Source organism: Oncorhynchus tshawytscha, linkage group LG03 (genome assembly GCF_018296145.1).
Source record: "Oncorhynchus tshawytscha isolate Ot180627B linkage group LG03, Otsh_v2.0, whole genome shotgun sequence".
Lineage (NCBI taxonomy): Eukaryota > Metazoa > Chordata > Actinopteri > Salmoniformes > Salmonidae > Oncorhynchus > Oncorhynchus tshawytscha.
This window is the reverse complement of record NC_056431.1, coordinates 6081894-6103796: the sequence shown is the minus strand read 5'-3', so window position 1 is coordinate 6103796 and position 21903 is coordinate 6081894. Positions and strand designations below refer to the sequence as shown.

General features: G+C 43.7%; 2 protein-coding genes across 2 annotated transcripts; one reads left to right on the top strand and one right to left on the bottom strand.

The window, feature by feature from the left end:
- The first annotated feature begins 790 nt into the window (after nt 1–790).
- LOC112225859 (CD209 antigen-like protein E) lies at nt 791–6079 on the top strand. Its single transcript, XM_024389958.2, has 6 exons — nt 791–962; nt 3840–3944; nt 4319–4486; nt 4706–4857; nt 5027–5124; nt 5257–6079. The coding sequence occupies exons 1-6, from the start codon at nt 857–859 to the stop codon at nt 5381–5383; spliced, it is 756 nt and encodes a 251-aa protein (XP_024245726.1). The 5' UTR covers nt 791–856; the 3' UTR covers nt 5384–6079.
- Nucleotides 6080–10051: 3972 nt separating this feature from the next.
- On the bottom strand, nt 10052–21251 carry LOC112243964 (transient receptor potential cation channel subfamily V member 6). Its single transcript, XM_042306450.1, is given in 14 exon segments — nt 10052–10162; nt 10307–10472; nt 10588–10664; nt 10772–10858; nt 10969–11104; nt 11204–11283; nt 11364–11516; nt 11605–11659; nt 11661–11778; nt 11871–11969; nt 12055–12195; nt 14305–14566; nt 20716–20785; nt 20959–21251. Coding segments are annotated over 14 exon segments (1848 nt in total).
- Between the last annotated feature and the right edge of the window lie 652 nt (nt 21252–21903).

The window sequence follows — 21903 nt, the reverse complement described above, 5'->3', positions numbered from 1 at the left end:
AGTGCTTTACAGATGCCTGGCCTAAACCCCAAATATTATTATAATTATAATATTATTACATGATTATTACATATGTCTGAACTAATCCTAAATAAATGGAGGTCTAAAATGTCCTATTAAAGTGAAATTCCATATTTCTACTTTTAATACGCAAGAGAGGAAGAATAGAGGAACAAGAGGAATATAGAGAGACTGAAAGATTGTGTGTGAGTGAGAAAAATAGTGGTCAGTACTACAGTGAAAGTACAGTTTTCCCATTTCCGAATTGTGATTATAACACATTTCCTTGGTCTAGCCTACTATTAATGATGTGTGTGGAGTGCAGTTTGCATGTTACATGTGAGGTTGTTATAACAAAAACCGAATGTCAATGTTCCAAAATGTCTCGTTTTAGGGGAGAATATTATCTAGCTTGTAACATAATGAAAGCCATCTGGCAGGGAAGGACCTGTTTGTCTGTCTCACAATCAAGGCTGAGACATGATAATAGCAGACCTCCAAGCAGAAGCCCAATCTATTGTTGAGAAACACAGCACGGCTGAATGGATATCTCTCCAAGGACTAGATATCTCTCCAAGGACTAGATATCTCTCCAAGGACTAGATATCTCTCCAAGGACTAGATATCTCTCCAGACAGTTGTTCAGAACTCTGTCTTATCACACACACAGCAGAGATAGAGAGCAGCAGCAGCAAACTGATTTGGGGACAGACTGAGTATTGTGTTACAGGAATTAATTATAAATCTAAAAAGGGCACGTTGCTATGGAGACGGAGAGGGAGGTTTTTTAAAACCACAGTGCATTTAGCCTTCACAGTACTTTACAGTCGCAGTCGGTGGGTCAGGAACAGCAGCAATGTATATCAAGTTTTGCCGTATTGTAGGAAGTGGAGGGAATGACAAATTACCAGATGAGGCAAACGCAAAGTTTTCGGTTGAAGTGAAGAAGCAGCAAGGGAAAGGTAAGCAGGATTTCAATTGTTGCTCGTAGTGATTGCTTATAAAATGTCTGATTGTGCCATATGCCACATAACAAAGCCAGGGCCATCCAAGAACGATACCTATAACGAACTATAACGTCAAACAATTAAAATCGTTCGAATTCAAGTGAACAGGAGCGTTCACACTACAACGATAACTACAAAATTAGTGGATAACGAGATCTATCTATCGTTTGCGGTCACTTTCAGAGCGATTTTCCCCTGTCCCTCTGACGATAAAAACATCAACAAACAATTCAAAATGCGTTCTTGGTTCTAGCTGCGTGAGGCTGCTCATAGAGGAGGGAACAGTAAACTTGCCTTAAGAAAATAATTAACTTTTTACTTCGTACATTTTCGTGACACCCAAAAGTACTCGTTACATTTTGACAGGAAAATGGTCCAAGTCAAGCACTTATCAAGAGAACATCCCTGGTCATCCCTACTGCCTCTGATCTGGCGGACTACCTAAACACAAATGCTTAATTTGTAAATTCATGTTGGTGTGTGCCTCTGGCTATCCGTAAATAAAAAATGTAATACAAATTGTGCCGTCTGGTTTGATTAATTTAAGGAATTAGACATTATTAATACTTGTAATTTGATACTTAAGTACGTTTATAACCAAATACTATTTGACTTTTACTCAGGTAGTATTTTACTGGATTAACTTTCACTTTTAATTTAAGTCATTTTCTATTAAGGTATCTTTACTTTTACTCAAGTATGATATTTCAGTACTTTTTTCACCACTGCTGATATAGGACGACTTGGGAGAATGATGATCCATGACAAACAGCCCATCTCATTATAAGGCAATATTTTCCGATGGTACAGTACCAGTCAAAAGTTTGGACACACCTTCTCATTCAAGGGTTTTTCTTTATGTTTTACTATTTTCTATATTGTAGAATAATAGTGAAGACATCAACTATGAAATAACACATATGGAATCATGTAGTAACCAAAAAAGGTTTCAAAAAATCTAAATATATTTGATATTTGAGATTCTTCAAAGTAGCCACCCTTTGCCTTGATGACAGCTTTGCACACTCTTGGCATTCTCTCAGCCAGCTTCATGAGGAATGCTTTTCCAACAGTTTTGAAGGAGTTCCCACATATGCTGAGCACTTTTTGGCTGGAGGTGTGTTGGGTCACTATTCTAAAATGTGGAAAATAGTACAAATAAAGAAAAACCCTTGAATGAGTAGGTGTGTCCAAACTTTTGACAGGTACTGTATATGTTAATGCCAATACATCCGGACAAATAAACACTCTGACTGGCCTGCTAATGTGCCTTTTGGGAACCTTGTAAACTGTCGAGAAAATATCCATTACTGATCGAAATGGCCTAGAGTAGATTATTATTATTTCAAAATGAAACTGGCATTCAAAATGCAAGGCTTATTAGCGGTTATTGAAGTTATATATACATTTTTATACACAGTGTACAAAACATTAGGAACACCTGCTCTTTCCAAATCGGGCACTAGAATTACTTAAAACATATGTATGCTTACATTACTTATTTGATTGATTTCCCATCGTTTTATAAGTCAGAAGACAAAGCTTCATATGACCTTGTCAACATCGTCTGTCGAATAAACTGCTATTTGCCTCCCTCTGGTGTTCGGCTGCATCATTACATCAATTTATATCACTACGCTGCAACATTAGGTCAAAGGGGCGGTCCTTAGGAAAACATTTATCCAGCTTGACTGCTTCATGGCACAGACATGGCAAAGCAATTGCTGAATTTGTCTCGAGTAGGCGGATCTAAATACATAACTTTCATAGCTTTATGATAAAGATTGCAACCTACACACTTCCTTAAACCTAAAATAAGTAAAGAAGTAATTTTGTGTGGAAGTCAAACATTTTGCATTGGAGGCAGACACATTGCATATGTTCAGAATGACAAATCGAGCCCTTTACATGGCTCTTCTCCCCTTGTCTATAGGATAGATGCAAGCTGTTTAAATGGCTCAAATGTTGATTTAGACGTTCACAAATTTAACAGATTTAGACTATCATTAATGTAATAAAGAAGGTGAAATATTTTGGGTAGATGTTCCTAAAACAGATTATAACTATATATTGACATATTATAAAATATAAAAGGCTTATTCATTCACAAAAAATAAATAAATCATATTATCATATTTGTATATGTTTTGTTATACTTGTAGTGTGTACTAGATGTTATGGGTTGAAAAGTGTTATTTTCTCAGACATAAATAAACAATTCCAGGTGAAAGCCAAAGGTCATAGATTTCTAGGGGGGGAAACACTACTACATTAAAAAAATATTGACCTCTTGCTAGATTGATGACTAAAACCACAGTGAAACAGTGCAGAACGGCTGTCAGCTTTGAAAGGTTTTTAAGCTTTGAGACAATTGAGACATGGATTGTGTATGTGTGCCATTCAGAGGGTGAATGGGCAAGTCAAAACATTTATTAAGTGTCTTTGATCGGGGTATGGTAGGTAGTAGATGCCAGGCGTCCCAGTTTGAGTGTGTCTGGAACTGTAACGCTGCTGGGTTTTTCACACTCAACAGTTTCCTTTGTGTGTCAAGAATGGTCCAGCACCCAAAGGACATCCAGGCAACTTGACACAACTGTGGGAAGCATTGGAGTCAACATGGGCCAGCATCCCAGTGGAATGTTTTCAACACCTTGTAGAGTCCATGTCCCGACGAATTCAGGCCCTTCACAAAGGGGGGCTTAAAGGGGGTCCAACTCAATATTAGGAAGGTGTTCCTAATGCTTTGTACACTCAGTGTATAATGTTATTGTTATCGTTATAGTTATCGTCTTTGGTGTGGATGGCCCTTAAGACTATTCTTTCCTTGTCTAGACCTGCAGGTCCTGGGGAACGTCGGTCTGTACCGCACAGTGTGTTTACTACTGTCTGTCATCTGTCTGGTTCTACTGCTCGTCATCATCATCCTCTGTGTCAAATGTGAGTATCATAGATATTCTATTCTAGAATAGTGATTTAGAAACAGGCAATACTCCTTTTAGGGGTGGCAGGTAGCCTAGTGGTTAGAGCGTTGGGCCAGTAACCAAAAAGTTGCTAGATCAATTCCCTGAGCTGACAAGGTAAAAATCTGTTGTTCTGCCCTTGAACAAGGCAGTTAAACCACTGTTCCTAGGCCGTCATTGTAAATAAGAATTTGTTCTTAACTGACTTGCCTGGTTAAATAAAATTGTTTTATTTTATTTTGATAGAATATCCAGCATGTTGGTTTAAACAGCCTTCTATGCAAGAAAGAACAAAACAAATGTGTAATATGATTCCATTCTCTTATTCTTTCTTTCTTCATTATTCTCTAGTTCCATTCCAGCCTCAAGTCTGTCATGGGACTGAAAAAGGGGTTGAGGCTAAAGAGAAGGGGAGTGTGACTGAAAAAGGGATTGAGGCTAAAGAGGAGAGGTTCCAGTCCACTGAGGTGTGCAGCCTGCAGACATGCCAAGCACAATACTTCCAACAACAGAGCCAGGGTGAGTCCAATGTAACCTGTTAAACTATATCGCTCTACATATTGTCGATGTATCGATCTAATGCTTTGAGATGTATTGTACCACTACAATGTTTTCTCTTTGACTTCATACCATGCTAATAATAATGCTAATAATAATGCTAATAATAATAATTGAACCTACATATATTAACTGAACTACATGTTGTACTTGAAGAGCAATTTCCCTCCTTTCCTCCAGTCCCTGCCTGCCACATGTGTGATGAAGGCTGGCTGCACTTTGAGAGCTCCTGCTACTTCCTCTCCAGAGACAGAATGAACTGGGACGAGAGCAGGGACGAGTGTAAGAAGAGAGGGGCAGATCTGGCTGTCATAACAAACAAAACAGTGCAGGTGGTTCTACTACAATTGTTACTCCTCTCTACCTCTTGTTTCTCTTCTTTGTATAACAGTGACCATACAATGATGATAGCAACGCAACAGTGATTGTATGACAACCATACATAACAGTTGGATTGACGAAGGTTACAAATAGTCCAATAAAAATGGTGTATTCTCCCAGACCTTTCTAACGAAGAAGGGAAACCTGATGTACTGGATCGGCCTGAGACAGAGAACCAGGAACTGGGTTTGGGTCAACAACACTGCACTGGGACAGAGGTGAGACAACCGATGATGATGTTTATTGGCCTTCAAGATGGCAAACAGACTTTGTTATACAGAAATGAAAACAAGTGTAATATTTTAGTATGGACAGTACTGAGCTGTTGTTCCCTTTCCTCTCATTGGTAGTTACTGGTCAGGATCCAACAGACAAGGGGATTGTGGGTTACTGACAGGAAGGGATCCTCCTGAGAGAAGCTGGAGCTCCACATCATGTGACCAGTACAGCTTTTACATCTGCCAGAGGGGGCGCTAAAGGACAGACTTCACCATCTGCCAGCAGTCACCAACCCTGGTCCTGGAGAGCTATACGATGTACAGGCTTTTGTTCCAGCCCAGCAGTAAGACACATGATTTAGCTAGTCAATGAATCACCTTGATTAGCTGAATCATTTAAGTGTTGTACACCATGTAGGTCAGCAGGGTTAGTGGCCACTGCCATATTCCAACTAAGAAACCTGTCAATACGGATTCTCTTTAGACTTCTATCATTCAGTCCTATACCATAGCCTATCATTCAGTCCTATTCCATTCAGGCTATTCCATAGCCTTTTATCCCATGATTACACATCTCTATCAACAGCCTTTTAAACCTTGATTATACACTGTATGACCTAAGTCTATGTCATAATTCATTAGACATCCAGGTATAACCAATGATGGTAAATATAATCACATTACAGTTAGTTATGCCTTGTGAAGAACAATCAAGTCAGCCTGCCAGTTTCAGTTAGAGTCTGCACTAAATGTAAAAGATTAACACTGTATATTGCACTCCTTTGCTTGTTCTGCTGAGATGTTTTCTATATGTGTTCTCAATGCCTTTGAATGTGATAATGACCGACATGATTATGTGCATTAACCAATCATTAGGTTTTAAGTACTGATTCACAATCCTGAAAGAAACAAATGTTTAATATCATTTGTCCATGTAATAAAGAATCAGTTATTATACTGTCTCATCAAATCTTTCATAAAAAGTGCTCATGTGCTTTACTTGGAATGATAAAGTAACATATATGGTCCAAGAAAATTGAAAATGGATCTAGTCTACATTTCAACCCAGTCATACCCTTGTACAAATATTTTGTTTTTGACATGTAAAACTGCATAAACACAGTACCTGTCAAAAGTTTGGACACACCTACTCATCCAAGGGTTTTTCTTTATTCTTACTCTTTTCTACATTGTAGAATAGTAGAGAAGACATCAAAACTATGAAATAACACATATGGAATCATGTAGTAACCTAAAAAGTGTTAAACAAATCAAAATAGATTTTATATTCTTCAAAGTAGCCACCCTTTGCCTTTATGACAGCTTTGCACACTCTTGGCATTTCTCAACCAGCAACATGAGGAATGCTTTTCCAACTGTCTCGAATGACTTCCCACATATGCTGAGCACTTGTTGGCTGCTTTTCTTTCACCTGCGGTCCAAATCATCCCAAACCATCTCAATTGGGTTGAGGTCGGGTGATTGTGGAGCCGAGATCATGCGATGCAGTACTCCATCACTTTCCTCCTTGGTCAAATAGCCCTTACACAGCCTGGAGGTGTGTTGGGTCATTGTCCTGTTGAAAAACAAATGATAGTCCCACTAAGCGCAAACCAGATGGAATGGCATATCGCTGCAGAATGCTGTGGTAGCCATGCTGGTTAAGTGTGCCTTGAATTCAAAATAAATCACATACAGTGTCACCAGCAAAGCACCATCACACCATCTCCATGCTTCACGATGGGAACCACACATGTGGAGATCATCTGTTCACCTACTCTGCGTCTCACAAAGACAAGGCGGTTGGAACCAATAATCTCAAATATGGACTCATCAGACCAAGGACAGATTTCCTCCTGTTTGTGTTTCTTGGCCCAAGCAAGTCTCTTCTTCTTATTGGTGTCCTTTAGCAGTGATTTCTTGGCAGCAATTCGACAATGAAGGCATGCAGTCTCCTCTGATCAGTTGATGTTGAGATGTGTCTGTTACTTGAACCCTGTGAAGCATTTATTTGGGCTGCAATTTCTGAGGCTGGTAACTCTAATGACCTTATCCTTTGCAGCAGTGCTAACTCTTGGTCTTCATTTCTTGTGGCGGTCCTCATGAGAGACAGTTTCATATAGCGCTTGATGGTTTTTGCGACGGCACTTGAAGAAGCTTTCAAAGTTCTTGAAATGTTCCGTATTGACCAACCTTCATATCTTCAACTAATGATGGACTGTCGTTTCTCTTTGCTTATTTGAGCTGTTCTTGCCATAATATGGACTTGGTCTTTTACCAAATAGGGCTATCTTCTGTATACCACCCCTACCTTAACACAACACAACTGATAGGCTCATACGCATTAAGAAGTAAAGAAATTCCAAATTCAAATTTTCAACAAGGCACATCTGTTAATTGAAATGCATTCCAGGTGACTATCCCATGAAGCTGGATGAGAAAATGACAAGAGTGCAATGCTGTCATCAAGGCAAAGGGTGAATACTTGAAAAATCTCAAACAGATATTTTGATTTGAACACCTTTTTGGTTACTACATGATTCCATATGTGTTATTTCATATTTTTGATGTCTTCACTATCATTATACAATGTAGAAAATAGTAAAAATAAAGAAAAACCCTTGAATGAGTAGGTGTATCCAAACCTTTGAATGGTACTCTACATGCAGTGACGCCATGCACCCATTATTTTAGAAGGGACAAGAAGTACGTGAGGATGCAGGGGTGGGGGGTCAGCCCCCCTTCGGAAGTCGGAGAATGTCGTTTTTTTTTTACACCTGAAACAGTGCTTTCCTGCGATCTAGAGCCATAGTTATTATGCCTCTTTACCTGTTCAATTGACATTTTAATTAATGATGCACATTAATTCTTTAAAAACTTTTATGCTTAAGGAGTTTAGTACAACTGCTACACTGGTACACTACATGACCTAAAATATGTGGACACCTGCTCGTCGAACATCTCATTCCAAAATCAGGGGCATTAATTTAAAGTTGGTCCCTCCTTTGCTGCTATAACAGCCTCCACTCTTCTGGGAAGGTTTTCCAGTAGAAGTTGGAACATTGCTGCAGGGACTTGCTTCCATTCAGCCACAAGCGCTTTAGTGAGGTCGTGCACTGATGTTGGGCGATTAGGTCTGGCTCGCAGTCGGCTTTCCAATTCATCCCAAAGATGTTCGATGGGGTTGAGGTCAGGGCTCTGTGGAGGCCAGTCAAGTTCTTCTACACCATCTCGACAAACCATTTCTGTATGAACCTCGCTTTGTGCACAGGGTCATTGTCATGCGGAAACAAGAAAGGGCCTTCCCCAAACTGTTGCCACAAAGTTGGAAGCACAGAATCATCTAGAATGTCATTGAATGCTGTAGTGTTAAGATTTCCCTTCACTGGAACTAAGGGCCCTAGCCCGAACCATGAAAAACAGCCCCAGACCACCAACTTTACAGTTGGCACTATGCATTCGGGCAGGTAGCGTTCTCCTGGCATCCGCTAAACCCAGATTCGTCCGTCAGACTGCCAGATGGTGACGCATGATTTATCACTCCAGAGAACACATTTCTACTTCTCCAGAGTCAAATGGCAGCGAACTTTACACCAGTCCAGCTGACACTTGTTACTGTGCATGGTGATCTTAGGCTTGTGTGCGGCTGCTCGGCCATGGAAACCCATTTCATGAAGCTCCCGACGAACAGTTATCGTGATGATGTTTCTTCCAGAGGCAGTTTGGAACTCGGTATTGAGTGTTGCAACCGAGGAAAGACCATTTTTACATGCTACGTGCTTCAGCACTCAGCGGTCCTGTTCTGTGAGCTTGTGTGGCCTATCACTTCGCAGCTGAGCAATTGTTGCTCCTAGACGTTCCCACTTCACAATAACACCACTTCCAATTGACCATGGCAGCTCTAGCAGGGCAGACATTTGATGAACTGACTTGTTGGAAAAGGTGGCATTCTCTGACCTGGTATTTTTCTGATATTTTTCAGATTACAAAGTTATCATTTCCTAAAATAACTTTTCAGATATTTTCATATCTGATCCATAGTCTTCTGATTAATTAATTATTTACTTTACCTCACGTTAGTCTCATTCAAAACGTCATAAATCTGCACGAACCCAGTCTTCACTATGAGTCATCCATACATCAATTGTCTTAAATCATTTATTTATTATTAACTAAGTAATTCACAGAAATGCATAAACAAACAGTAAATATGGTTACAAGAAATGATAGGAGAATGTGCCCTAGTGGGCTAAACCAGCATGGCGGCTTGTTAGACAAAAGGGAAGTGGGGGTCGACTAAGAAGTCACTACAGAGTGATAATTATAACAATTGAAATGCTAATCCTTTGCACATGAACGCTCACTCATTCAGGAACAATTGCAATCAATATATATATTTACGTTCAGTGTGTCGTCTTGATCGTTGGTGAAAAGTTTGTTTCTTTTGTAGAGTTGTCCGTCTCTCTCTCTCTCTCTCTCTCTCTCTCTCTCTCTCTGTGTCGTGGTTATAGTGGATAGTTCAGAGTGACATTAATTTGTTTCGTTATGGATGGATGTTTCGGCGGTTGTCGTTCTTCGCGTTCAATGATACCGAATTCCTAGCTACAGACTAGTAATTAATATCAAAGACTTATTCTTATTCTGTTGGTATCGATAGTCTAAGAGTTTAACCACGTGGTATGGTTAAAAGATTCAGCAATGGTCTACAACCTTTGTCTCCCCTAATGGAGAAAAACATGGTCTGCAACCTTTAGCCATCTCGTAACTGAGGTAAGCTCCATCTGCTGATCGAAAACCCGAGTGGGGGTTTTATTCGGAAGGGCCGAAAAAGGGCTGTCCCAGGAGGCCTGACCCTAACAACAACAACCAGGTTATAAAAATAGGATTTTTATTTATACACTTGTTGGCAATTTGCTTATTTGAAACGTCAAGATCTGCTAATGCAGTTTCTCTTAAACAGAATGTACTTACAGGTGGAAAACCCCATGAGCACGATGAAGCTCAGCCACATGAACTTGGTCAGGTCTCCAAATATAATCTAGGAGGAAATTAGACAAAACACCACAACAGTTTAACATGGGAATCAAAACAGCAAAACCATACATTCTACAGTAACGTCATGCTAATGCGTGTGTGTGTGTGTGTGTGCATTCACATGTGTGTGTCTGCTTCCCTTACATATCTTCTGTATCATGATGACGTAAGGTCCCAGCATCTGAAAGCCTCGGGCGAAGAACATCACGTTGCTCCAGCCCAGCACCAGACACACAGCCATGACAACTGCCTCCCCCTGCACCCCACTGACCCTGAACACACACAGCAGCACCACCAGGAACGCATAGGCAATACTGGGGAGGAAACACAGATTATTACACAGGTTATGAATGCTTCATAGACATGCCATAACACAACAACATCACTAGACAGGTAATAAAGGCTACATAGGCACCAAGGTTGACTTACAGAATGACATGGAAGGGTCCCCCCAGAGCCGTCTGTCCAAAGTACTGCTTGGCCCCCACTCTCAGCATATCTGGGATCTTAGGGATTGGGAAGAACACAGATTATATTGACAGCCAATAATGTGATCTAATCTACAGTGTAAATATAAGTGACATGTAAAACTATTGGGTGATGTATGTTTTACCTCCAGTAGCAGAATAACCAGGGCACCCAGGACACTGATCATAATTCCTGCCAGACGCAAGTTGTCCCCATAGGTCATATAACTTTCCTACAGTGACAGAGAACAGGGCACGTGGATCACAAAGGGTTCATATGAACACCTCTGATTGAGGTTTGCACACAGGCTGTCATATGAAGATGCCTTCATGTCTCCCCCACCTTCAGAGTTTTCTGCACGCGGATGGTTTTGTCCATGTCAGATACAGTGTAATTCTCTGGAGCGTCCTTTAGAGGGCGATACACACAACACAGTGTGAAGGTCCCAATGTACAGGAGGTACAGCAGCAGCAACAACCTGTACACAACACAATAATAAAATTACAATAGTAGACATAAACAAATAACAGCATCTCAAACACAACATCAGAACATGATCCACTGTATGTGTGGTTACCTAAAGTAGTGTTTTCCATAGAGGTTCCACTTGAGACTGACCAATTGCCTAACAGGAGTCACTTCCAGTATCCTTCTTGCCTGAGGGAAGAGATCACCCTCATCATCAGTTTCCCTGTAGTGTATATTAGACCGTATCATGTTTGGGTTCTGTAATGTACCTCTCTCCTCTGGCTGCCCACGATGAGCTCCAGCACAGAGAGGTCGTCGTCGGCGACCAATGAGTCGATCTCTGTGAGGTCATAGAGGTTAGAGGTCAGTGGTCCCAGGTTCCACTGGACGACTCGCCTCTGGTTGACCAGATGCTGAAAGGCCTGGGAGGGACAGATTATTATTATTTATTTTTTACTGTTCCCATGTCTCCCACTGTCCCCTTCTTTCTATCCCTCTATCCATCCTCACCACAAGGTTGCCCTCCTTGGCAGCTAGTTTGAAGGGCATGCCACCATGACTGTGCCACCATGTCCAGTGGCACAGTCTGGTCCAGCTCAACGTCGTGGGCCAACAACAGATCCAACGCCAGGCATGCTAAAGTCTTATTGGGCTGCAGGACCAGAATATGGAGCACTGTGTTACCTAGGGGGGAGAGATGGAGATATTAAACTGTTGAAAATGGGAGAAGAGAGAAGAGGGGGAGGGGGAGGAGATGAAAGAGGAATGTTTCATACCAATGGAGTCCTGGGCCCTGGTGCTGGCTCCTGCGTTGATCACCATGGAGATGATGTCCTGATTCCCCACACAGGCCGCAAATGCCAGGATGTGCTCACCTAAAGTAAAGCAAACGGAATAAAATACCCACATTTCCCAGAATGCATTTTTCTACTCCTTACAGACCACAAACAGTCATCTTACCATAGTAGAGCAGCCCTCCTCTTCTCTTCCTGAAGTACAGGCCTGTGACTCTGGGCGTGACCACATCCGCCCCTTTACCAATCAGACTGCGGACCAGGTTAATGTTCTGATTCACCACAGCAATGTGGAGAGGTGTCATGCCTGATTGAGAGTGAGTAAGAGAGAGAATATATTATTGTGTGATTAAATATCTGTGTGAGTTTTATGATATTATAGTGTATTTGTCCATTGTGTGTGAGAGTATATGTACTAGAGGTCGACCGATTAATCGGAATGGCCGATTAATTAGGGACGATTTCAAGTTTTCATAACATTTGGAAATCGGTAATTTTGGACGCCGATTTTGCCAATTTTTATATATTTTTTAAATCTTTATTTAACTAGGCAAGTCAGTTAAGAACACATTCTTATTTTCAATGACGGCCTAGGAACGGTGGGTTAACTGCCTTGTTCAGGGGCAGAACGACAGATTTTTACCTTGTCAGCTCAGGGATTCAATCTTGCAACCTTACGGTTAACTAGTCCAATGATCTAACCACCTGCCTCACGAGGAGCCTGCCTGTTACGCGAATGCAGTAAGAAGCCAAGGTAAGTTGCTAGCTAGCATTAAACTTAATCAATCATAATCACTAGTTACACATGGTTGAGGATATTACTAGTTTATCTAACGTGTCCTGCGTTGCATATAATTGATGCAGTGCGCATTCGCGAAAAAGGACAGTCGTTGCTCCAACGTGTACCTAACCATAAACACCAATGCCGTTCTTAAATACACAGAAGTATATATTTTTAAACCTGCATATTTAGCTTAAAGAAATCCAGGTTAGCAGGCAATATTAACCAGGTGAAATTGTGTCACTTCTCTTGCGTTCATTGCACGCAGAGTCAGGTTATATGCAACAGTGTCACGTTCTGACCTTTATTTCCTTTGTTTTGTCATTATTTAGTATGGTCAGGGCGTGAGTTGGGTGGGCAGTCTATGTTTGTTTTTCTATGATTTGGGTATTTCTATGTTTCGGCCTAGTATGGTTCTCAATCAGAGGCAGGTGTCATTAGTTGTCTCTGATTGAGAATCATACTTAGGTAGCCTGGGTGTCACTGTGTGTTGGTGGATGATTGTTCCTGTCTCTGTGTTTTGCACCAGATAGGGCTGTTTTGGGTTTTCACGTTTCTTGTTTTTGTTAGTTTGTTAGTTTGTTCATGTGAAGTGATTTATTAAAACATGAATCAAAATAACCACGCTGCGCTTTGGTCTGCCTCTCCGTCGATGGAAGAAATCCCTTACAAACAGTTTGGGCTGTCTGGCTCATTGCGAATTAATTTGCCAGAATTTTACATAATTATGAAACGTCTTGTTTTCGAGATGATAGTTTCCGGATTCGACCATATTAATGACCCAAGGCTCGCATTTCTGTGTGTTATTATGTTATAATTAAGTCTATGATTTGATAGAGCAGTCTGACTGAGCGATGGTAGGCACCAGCAGGCTCATAAGCATTCATTCAAACAGCACTTTCGTGCGTTTCGCCAGCAGCTCTGCTGTTTATGACTTCAAGCCTATCAACTCCCGAGATTAGGCTGGTGTAACGATGCGATGTGAAATGGCTAGCTAGTTAGCGGGGTGCGCGCTAATAGCGTTTCAAACGTCACTCGCTCTGAGACTTAGGAGTAGTTGTTCCCCTTGCTCTGCATGGGTAACGCTGCTTCGAGGGTGGCTGTTGTCGTTGTGTTCCTGTTTCGAGCCCAGGGAGGAGCGAGGGAGGGACGGAAGCTATACTGTTACACTGGCAATAGTAAAGTGCCTATAAGAACATCCAGTAGTCAAAGGTATATGAAATACAAATGGTATAGAGGGAAATAGTCCTGTAATTCCTATAATAATTACAACCTAAAACTTCCTACCTGGAAATATTGTAGACTCATGTTTAAAGGAACCACCAGCTTTCATATGTTCTCATGTTCTGAGCAAGGAACTGAAACGTTAGCTTTCTTACATGGCACATATTGCACTTTACTTTGTTCTCCAACACTTTGTTTTCATGATTCATTATTTATTTGAGGCTAAATTGATTTTATTGATGTATTATATTAAGTTAAAATAAGTGTTCATTCAGTATTGTTGTAATTGTCATTATTACAAATAAATGGTAAAAATCGGCCGATTAATCGGTATTGGCTTTTTTTGTCCTCCAATAATCAGTATCGGTATCAGCGTTGAAAAATCCTAATCGGTCGACCTCTAATATGTACCAAGGAAGAGGTCAGAGGTCATGGGCTCATTGATGAGTTCAGGTGCTCCGTCCATCAGAGCTATGGCAGCATCCATGTTATCATTCAGAACTGCCACATGCAGCGCTGTCTCCCCCAGAGCACCTCTCTCAAAGATGTTAGTGGATGCACAGTCCAGAAGTTTCTTAATGCAACCTGCACTGTTCTCTTTGGTGGCAAAGAAGAGAGGGATGTCATTTGTCCTATGGGAGAGAGAGTGTGTTTGCAAGTTAGAATTCAAACACTGCATTCATAAAATATATCACTAGCCACTTTAAACAATGCTACTGTCACGTTCTGACCTTAGTTCTTTTGTTATGTCTTTGTTTTAGTATGGTCAGGGTGTGTGTTGGGTGGGTTGTCTATGTCAGTTTTTATATGATTAGCTATTTCTGTGTTTGGCCTGGTATGGTTCTCAATCAGAGGCAGCTGTCAATCGTGTTCCCTGATTGAGAACCATATTTAGGTAGCCTGTTTTCTATTGTGTTTCGTGGGTGATTGTTTTCTGTTTTGTGTCTACACCAGATAGGACTGTTTCGTTTCGTTCATTCTCCTTTGTTATTTTGTTTAGTGTTCTCGTGATAATAAATTATGGACACTTACCACGCTGCACATTGGTCCGATCTCTCCTACTCCTCCTCAGAGGAAGAAGACGAGCATTACAGAATCACCCACCACCAAAGGACCAAGTAGCAGCAGCAGCAGCGATCTCCAGACTCCTGGACATGGGAGGAGATCTTGGATGGCAAGGGACCCTGGGCACAGCTGGGAGAATATCGCCGCTGGAGGCAGCGAAAGCCGAGAGGCGGTGGTATGAGGAGGCAGCACGGCAGCGCGGTTGGAAGCCCGAGAGGCAGCCCAAACATTTCTTGAGGGGGGCACACGGGAAGTGTGGCTAAGTCAGGTAGGAGACCTGAGCCAACTCCCCCGTGCTTACCATGGAGAGAGGGGGACCGGGCAGGCACCGTGTTATGCCGTGAGGTGCACGGTGTCCCCGGTGCGCAGGCATAGCCCGGTACCTCGTATTGGCCAGGCTAGAGTGGGCATCGAGCCAGGTGCCATGAAGCCGGCTCAGCGCATCTGGTCTCCAGTGCGTCTCCTCGGGCCAGGGTACATGGCACCAGCCCTACGCATGGTGTCCCCGTTTCGCCAGCACAGTCCGGTTGCGGGCTATTCCACCTCGCCGCACTGGCCTGGCTACGGGGAGCATCAAGCCAGGTAGGGTTGGGCAGGCTCAGTGCTCGAGACCTCCAGTGCGCCTTCACGGTCCGGTCTATCCGGTGCCATCTCCACGCACCAGCCCTCCAGTGGCAGCCCCCCGCACCAGGCTTCCTACAGGTGCTCCCGCCTATCTAGCGCTGCCAGAGTCTTCCTCCTGCCCAGCGCTGCCAGAGTCTCCCATCTGTCCTGAGCTGCCAGAGTCTCCCGTCTGTCCTGAGCTGCCAGAGTCTCCCATCTGTCCTGAGCTGCCAGAGTCTCCCGTCTGTCCTGAGCTGCCAGAGTCTCCCGTCTGTCCTGAGCTGTCAGAGTCTTCCGTCTGTCCTGAGCAGCCAGAGTCTCCAGTCTGTCCTGAGCTTCCAGAGTCGCCCGTCTGTCCTGAGCTGCCGGAGCCGCCGGAGCTGTCCGTCAGCCAGGAGCTGCCGGAGCCGCCCGTCAGCCAGGAGCTGCCGGAACCGCCCTTCACTCCGGAGCTACCGGAGTCTCCAGCCTGTGCTGCCGGAATCTCCCGTTTGTTCGGTGCTGCTGGAATCTCGCGTTCATTTGGGACCCATTCCTAGGGTCCCCAGTCCGGCTTGAAAGAGGCCACGGAGGCGGTTGAGGAGGCGGACAAAGACTATGGTGGAGTGGGGTCCACGTCTCGCGCCATAGCCGCCACCGCGGGCAGACACCCACCCAGACCCACCCCTACAGGTTCAGGTTTTGCGGCCGGAGTCTGCACCTTTGGGGGGGGGTACTGTCACGTTCTGCCCTTAGTTCTTTTGTGATGTCTTTGTTTTAGTATGGTCAGGGCGTGAGTTGGGTGGGTTGTCTATGTTAGTTTTTTTATGATTTGTTATTTCTGTGTTTGACCTGGTATGGTTCTCAATCAGAGGCAGCTGTCAATCTTTGTCCCTGATTGAGAACTATGTTTAGGTAACCTGTTTTCTATTGTGTTTCGTGGGTGATTGTTTTCTGTTTTGTGTCTACACCAGATAGGACTGTTTCATTTCGTTCATTCTCCTTTGTTATTTTGTTTAGTGTTCTCGTAATAATAAATTATCAATATGGACACTTACCACGCTGCGCATTGGTCCGATCTCTCCTACTCCTCCTCAGAGGAAGAAGACGAGCGTTACAGCTACTTAATATAATGTTTACATACCCTACATTACTCATCTCATATGTATATGTATATACTGTACTCTATATCATCTACTGCATCTTTATGTAATACATGTATCACTAGCCACTTTAAACTATGCCACTTTATTTACATACCTACATTACCTACATTGTCGGAACTAGAAGCACAAGCATTTCGCTACACTCGCATTAACATCTGCTAACCATGTGTATGTGACAAATAAATTTGATTTGATTTGATGTCGTAATTATCAGCATACGACTGGGAAAAATCCACTTGAACGCCCCTCCAGCTGGTAATTACTACATGCTGAGCTCTGATGTCACATTCCAGTGGGCACAGACATCAGTTCAACGTCTAATTTAGATTTTCATTTGGTTTAGTTGTCAACTATTGTGAAATCAACAAGAAATGTTGCCATGTCATTGGATTTAGTTAGGTTAAAAGACGAAATGCCCTTATGTTGATGACTTTTTCCAAATCCAATAAGTTTTTCATGTGGATTCAATGTCATCACATAGATTTATTGGGTTGAAATGAAGTGGAACCTATAGGAAACTCACCAATAGGAAACTCACCTTTTGTTCTGCAGCAAAAAAGTTTCATCCAGCGTCTCTTTCCACCCCTTCCTGTTCTGGAGGCGGAAGTTTTAGCAGACACTCTTATCCAGAGCAAATTAAAGTAGTCGGTGCGTACATTTTGTACTGAATTCCCCCCATGGGAATCGAACCCACAGCAACCCTGACGTTGCAAGCGCCATGTACTACCAACTGAGCAACACACAAAATGAACTGACACACTTCGAGAAAACAACCACTCACATATCCAAGATTGTGTCCCAATGTCACCCCATAGCCTATGTAATACACGACTCCTGACCAGAGCCCTATGGCCCCTGGTCTAAAGTGGTGCTCTTTAACAGGGAATAGGGTGCCATCTGGGACACAGCCTTAGAAAGGCCATTCTCTCCTTCTCTTATCGCTTTAATACATACCACATGGAGAATTCAATAAATCAGATTTTTTATATGAATAAAGACTTGCTAAAGTGCCCAAATTCAGTATTTTTGACATATCCCTCTGTGCCCCCTCTGTGACTTCTAGTTAGATTGCTACCCACTTAACCCAAACATTTCTCTACGTTTTCGCCATGACTGCAGTCATGACAAAGTCATTTCTGAAAATGATTATTTATTTAATGTCTGTCCCTCATTTTAAGGTCCACCCTGTTGTGTGAACTGAATTCAAAATTGTGAACTGTTCCTTTTAAATGTTTTTTTTCTGAAGAAACATTTGACATCTAATAGTCAAATCATAGTATAAAAGCAGGTGACCTGGTTCTACTCTTTTTGGCTATTTTATGTTGTTTTGTGGTGGAAAACTAAGCGGGTCAAGCTCAACACACCAACACTATTACCCATAGGTAGACAGGCTAGAAATGTTTTAACAATTACACTTTTATTGTGAAGCTTGTATTCAATTGCAACTCCCTGTTGGAGTTGGGAGAAAAATACGATGACAGAATGTTAACATTTTGTGAAATATATATATTTTTTTATCAAGTTACACTTCTCAAAAGGCACCGAATTGGTGGAACGACCTACTTACCTTTATGAAAGAAAACAGTTAGTCCTTTACTCCTAATTGACAGTCAGGTACACAGACAACATGTTGATTTGAGAAAGAGAAGGGGGATTCACAGGTGGGGATCTATATATATGCAGACAAGACAGATAAGAGAGGGAGGAGATAAAGGAGACGAGGTCAAGAGGAGGATGGATGGATGAGAGAGGAGGGAGGAGAGAGGGAGGGGACAAATGGTGGAAAGGAGTAGTAGGTAAATTGAGCATTATCTTTTGGAAAGATCCATAATTTACTGCAGTATACCAAGGCCGTTTGACATTTTGCTAAAACCCTCGAACACTAAAGAGTGCTCTGGCCTTGCGCTTGACCGCCACACTCAGTTTACCTGGCAGATGTCCTGAGACTGGTCCACAGGTCTCCCCCTTGGCTCATTTTCAGCCCCTGCATCACCCCCATGTAAAAAATGTCAACATCATGACAGTCAACACTTTTTGGTCTTTATTCTCAGTGAACCGTTCAGATAACTGTTTCGAATGTCGTCCACCTTTCAATTGTCTCAATGCTGGTGTGTAATCAAAAAGCTCATATTGAGGTGAGCTTGTCTACCTGGACAAGTATCTGCTGATTCAGCTGTACGATCCTATAGACACCTTACCTGTCAGGTCTATAGAAACTAGTTTTGACTGGCTGTGATCTAGTTCAATCGACACTGAAACAAATAAATGTTCTTAAATGGTTCTTCTTTAGCTCTTAAGGATTCTTTAGAGAACTCTTGCCCGATAAAAAACCTTTGAGTTAAGTGTGGGGTTCTTGACATGGCATCTACAGTTCTTCAGAATTCTAAAAGGTTCTTGAAATGTATGGAAACCTGCAGATGTGTCCCTTTCATAGCACACAGCAAATTGGCCAGTGTTAACTAGTGTTGATTGTTCAGTGTCACATTTCTAGTGTTGATTCAAAAGTTAACATAACTGTCACGTTCTTTCAAAATCGAACCCAGAAGTAGACCAGGACAAGGAGAGTAGGACGAAGGTGAGTATTTATTTACAAGTGAATGTGAATGGGTAGATATATCCAGGTGGCGTAGCAGGCAGCGGTGGTGAGTTGATGGGAGTAAATAGGTGGATCCAATGGGGTAGCGGAATCCTCCGACGACCAGGCGGGAATGTGGTAAATGATCCGGGTGAGTAACTGAAGACAGAACAAACGGAGGTAAGTTTAAGGCAAGCAATACGTAAAAAACAACAAAACAAATTCTATCCAACTTGAGGCTGATACTCTGGCACAACATACTGTTCATGGCTAACGATCCGGCAGGGAATGGATGTCAGGTCCGGGCTTATGAAGAGGAGAGATGATGATCAGGACCAGGTGTGCAGATAGCTGATGGGATACAGGTGCGGGTAATCAGAACTCCCAACTGGCTACATTGCCCGGCAACCAGACAGGGTGCGTTCCAGGACGCCGGAAAAAACACTCCAGGACAGAACACAGGCAAAAAAACAGACTCAGGAAACGGGATTCGTGACAGTACCCCCCTCCGACGAACGCCACCGGGCGGACTATCCGGAGCGCCAGGGTGGAGGCAGTAAAAGTCACGAAGCAGGTCATCGTCAAGGATCTGACGCCGAGGAATCCAACTCCTCTCCTCAGGACCATATCCTTCCCAATCCACTAAATACTGGAAACCTCGACCCCGCCGTCTGGAGTCCATGATGCGGTGCACCGTGTAGACAGGACCACCTCCGATCATCCGAGGAGGAGGAGGACGAGGAGGAGGGGGCAACAGAGGACTGAGGAGAACCGGCTTGAGGAGACATGAAAGGTGGGATGTACTCTCAGTGTAGCAGGCAACTTGAGTTGGACCACAACAGGATTAATGATCTTCTCCACTACAAACGGACCAATGAACTTCGGTGACAGTTTCCTCGACTCAGTCCGTAGAGGAAGATCCCGTGTAGCCAACCAAACCCTATCTCCGACGGTATAAGCGGGCGCAGGAATACGGCGACGATTCGCCTGGATCTGATACCGGTCAGAAACCTTAAGGTAGGCCTTCCTGGCCCGATGCCAGGTGCGGTGGCAACGATGAATGTGGGTCTGGACAGAAGGAACCGAGAGATCCCGCTCCTGAGAAGGAAACAAGGGAGGTTGGTAACCATACAGGCACTGGAAGGGAGACATCCCAGTGGCAGATGAAGGGAGAGTATTATGAGCATACTCGACCCAGGGTAATTGAGAGGACCAAGAGGTGGGATCAGAGGAAACAAGACAGTGCAGCGTGGACTCCATCTTCTGGTTGGCTCTCTCCGCCTGACCATTAGATTGGGGGTGAAATCCAGATGTGAGACTGACTGTAGCTCCAATGGCCAAACAGAAGGACTTCCAGACAGCAGAGGTAAACTGAGGACCACGGTCAGAAACAATGTCACAGGGCAACCCGTGGACCCTGAACACATCCCTAACCAGGATCTCGGACGTCTCAGTGGCAGAAGGCAGCTTGGAGAGGGGAACAAAGTGGGCAAACTTGCTGAATCTATCCACAATGGTCAGAATAACCGTGTTACCAACAGAAGAGGGCAACCCCGTGACAAAATCCAGGGCCAGATGCGACCAAGGTCGCCGGGGAATAGGTAGGGGTGAAGAAGCCCAGAGCTGGCCCGATTGGTACTCTTATTCTGCGCACAAACAGGACAAGCGGCAACAAACCTCCGGGTATCTTCTCCCATGGCAGGCCACCAAAATCGTCTGCGCAGTAGCGCCATAGTCCGAGCAACACCAGGGTGACAAGCTATCTTGCTGGCGTGGGACCACTGAAGGACAGCAGAACGAACCGACTCAGGCACGAACAACCGACCGGGTGGACCGTTATCGGGCCCGGGCTGTGTCCGAAGAGCCGCCATCACCTCCTCCTCAATCCTCCATGTAACGGCTCCCACAACAACGTTCTGGGGAAGAATCGTCTCAGTCTTGGCCCCACTCTCCTCCGTCTTGGAGAACATCCGGGACAGGGCGTCCGCCTTCCCGTTCTTCGACCCAGGTCGGAACGTCAGGGAAAAATTGAAGCCCAAAAACAAAGCCCACCGGGCCTGACGGGAGTTGAGACGTTTAGCCGATTGCACGTAAGCCAGATTCTTGTGGTCAGTCCAGACCACAAACGGTTGCTCCGCTCCCTCCAACCAGTGACGCCACTCCTCCAAGGCAAGCTTCACAGCGAGAAGCTCCCGGTTACCCACATCGTAGTTTCTTTCAGCTGGAGAAAGACGACAAGAGTAGAAGGCGCAGGGATGGAGTTTACCGTCAGTGGAGCTACGCTGGGACAGGATGGCGCCCACCCCCACATCAGACGCATCCACCTCCACAACGAACTGACGGGAAGTGTCAGGTTGAGAGAGAATCGGGGCGTTGGTGAATCGGCTCTTCAAATCTAGAAATGCTCGGTCTGCCTCAGGAGACCAACAGAACTTTCTGGTGCAAGACATCAGTACAGTTAAAGGGGCGGCCACCCGGCTGTAATCACGGATAAACCTCCGATAAAAATGTGCAAACCCCAGGAATCTCTGGAGCTGCAATCTCGTACCGGGCTGGACCTAATCCCGAACCGCCCGAACCTTCTCTTGGTCCATCTTGATCTCTCCCCTGGAGATGATGTAC

Coding starts and splice junctions, on each gene's coding strand:
- LOC112225859 (XM_024389958.2), top strand. CDS start 857: ATGTATATCAAGTTTTGCCGTATTGTAGGAAGTGGAGGGAATGACAAA. Junction 3,945..4,318: donor CATCATCCTCTGTGTCAAAT/GTGAGTATCATA, acceptor ATTATTCTCTAG/TTCCATTCCAGCCTCAAGTC. Junction 5,125..5,256: donor AACACTGCACTGGGACAGAG/GTGAGACAACCG, acceptor TCTCATTGGTAG/TTACTGGTCAGGATCCAACA.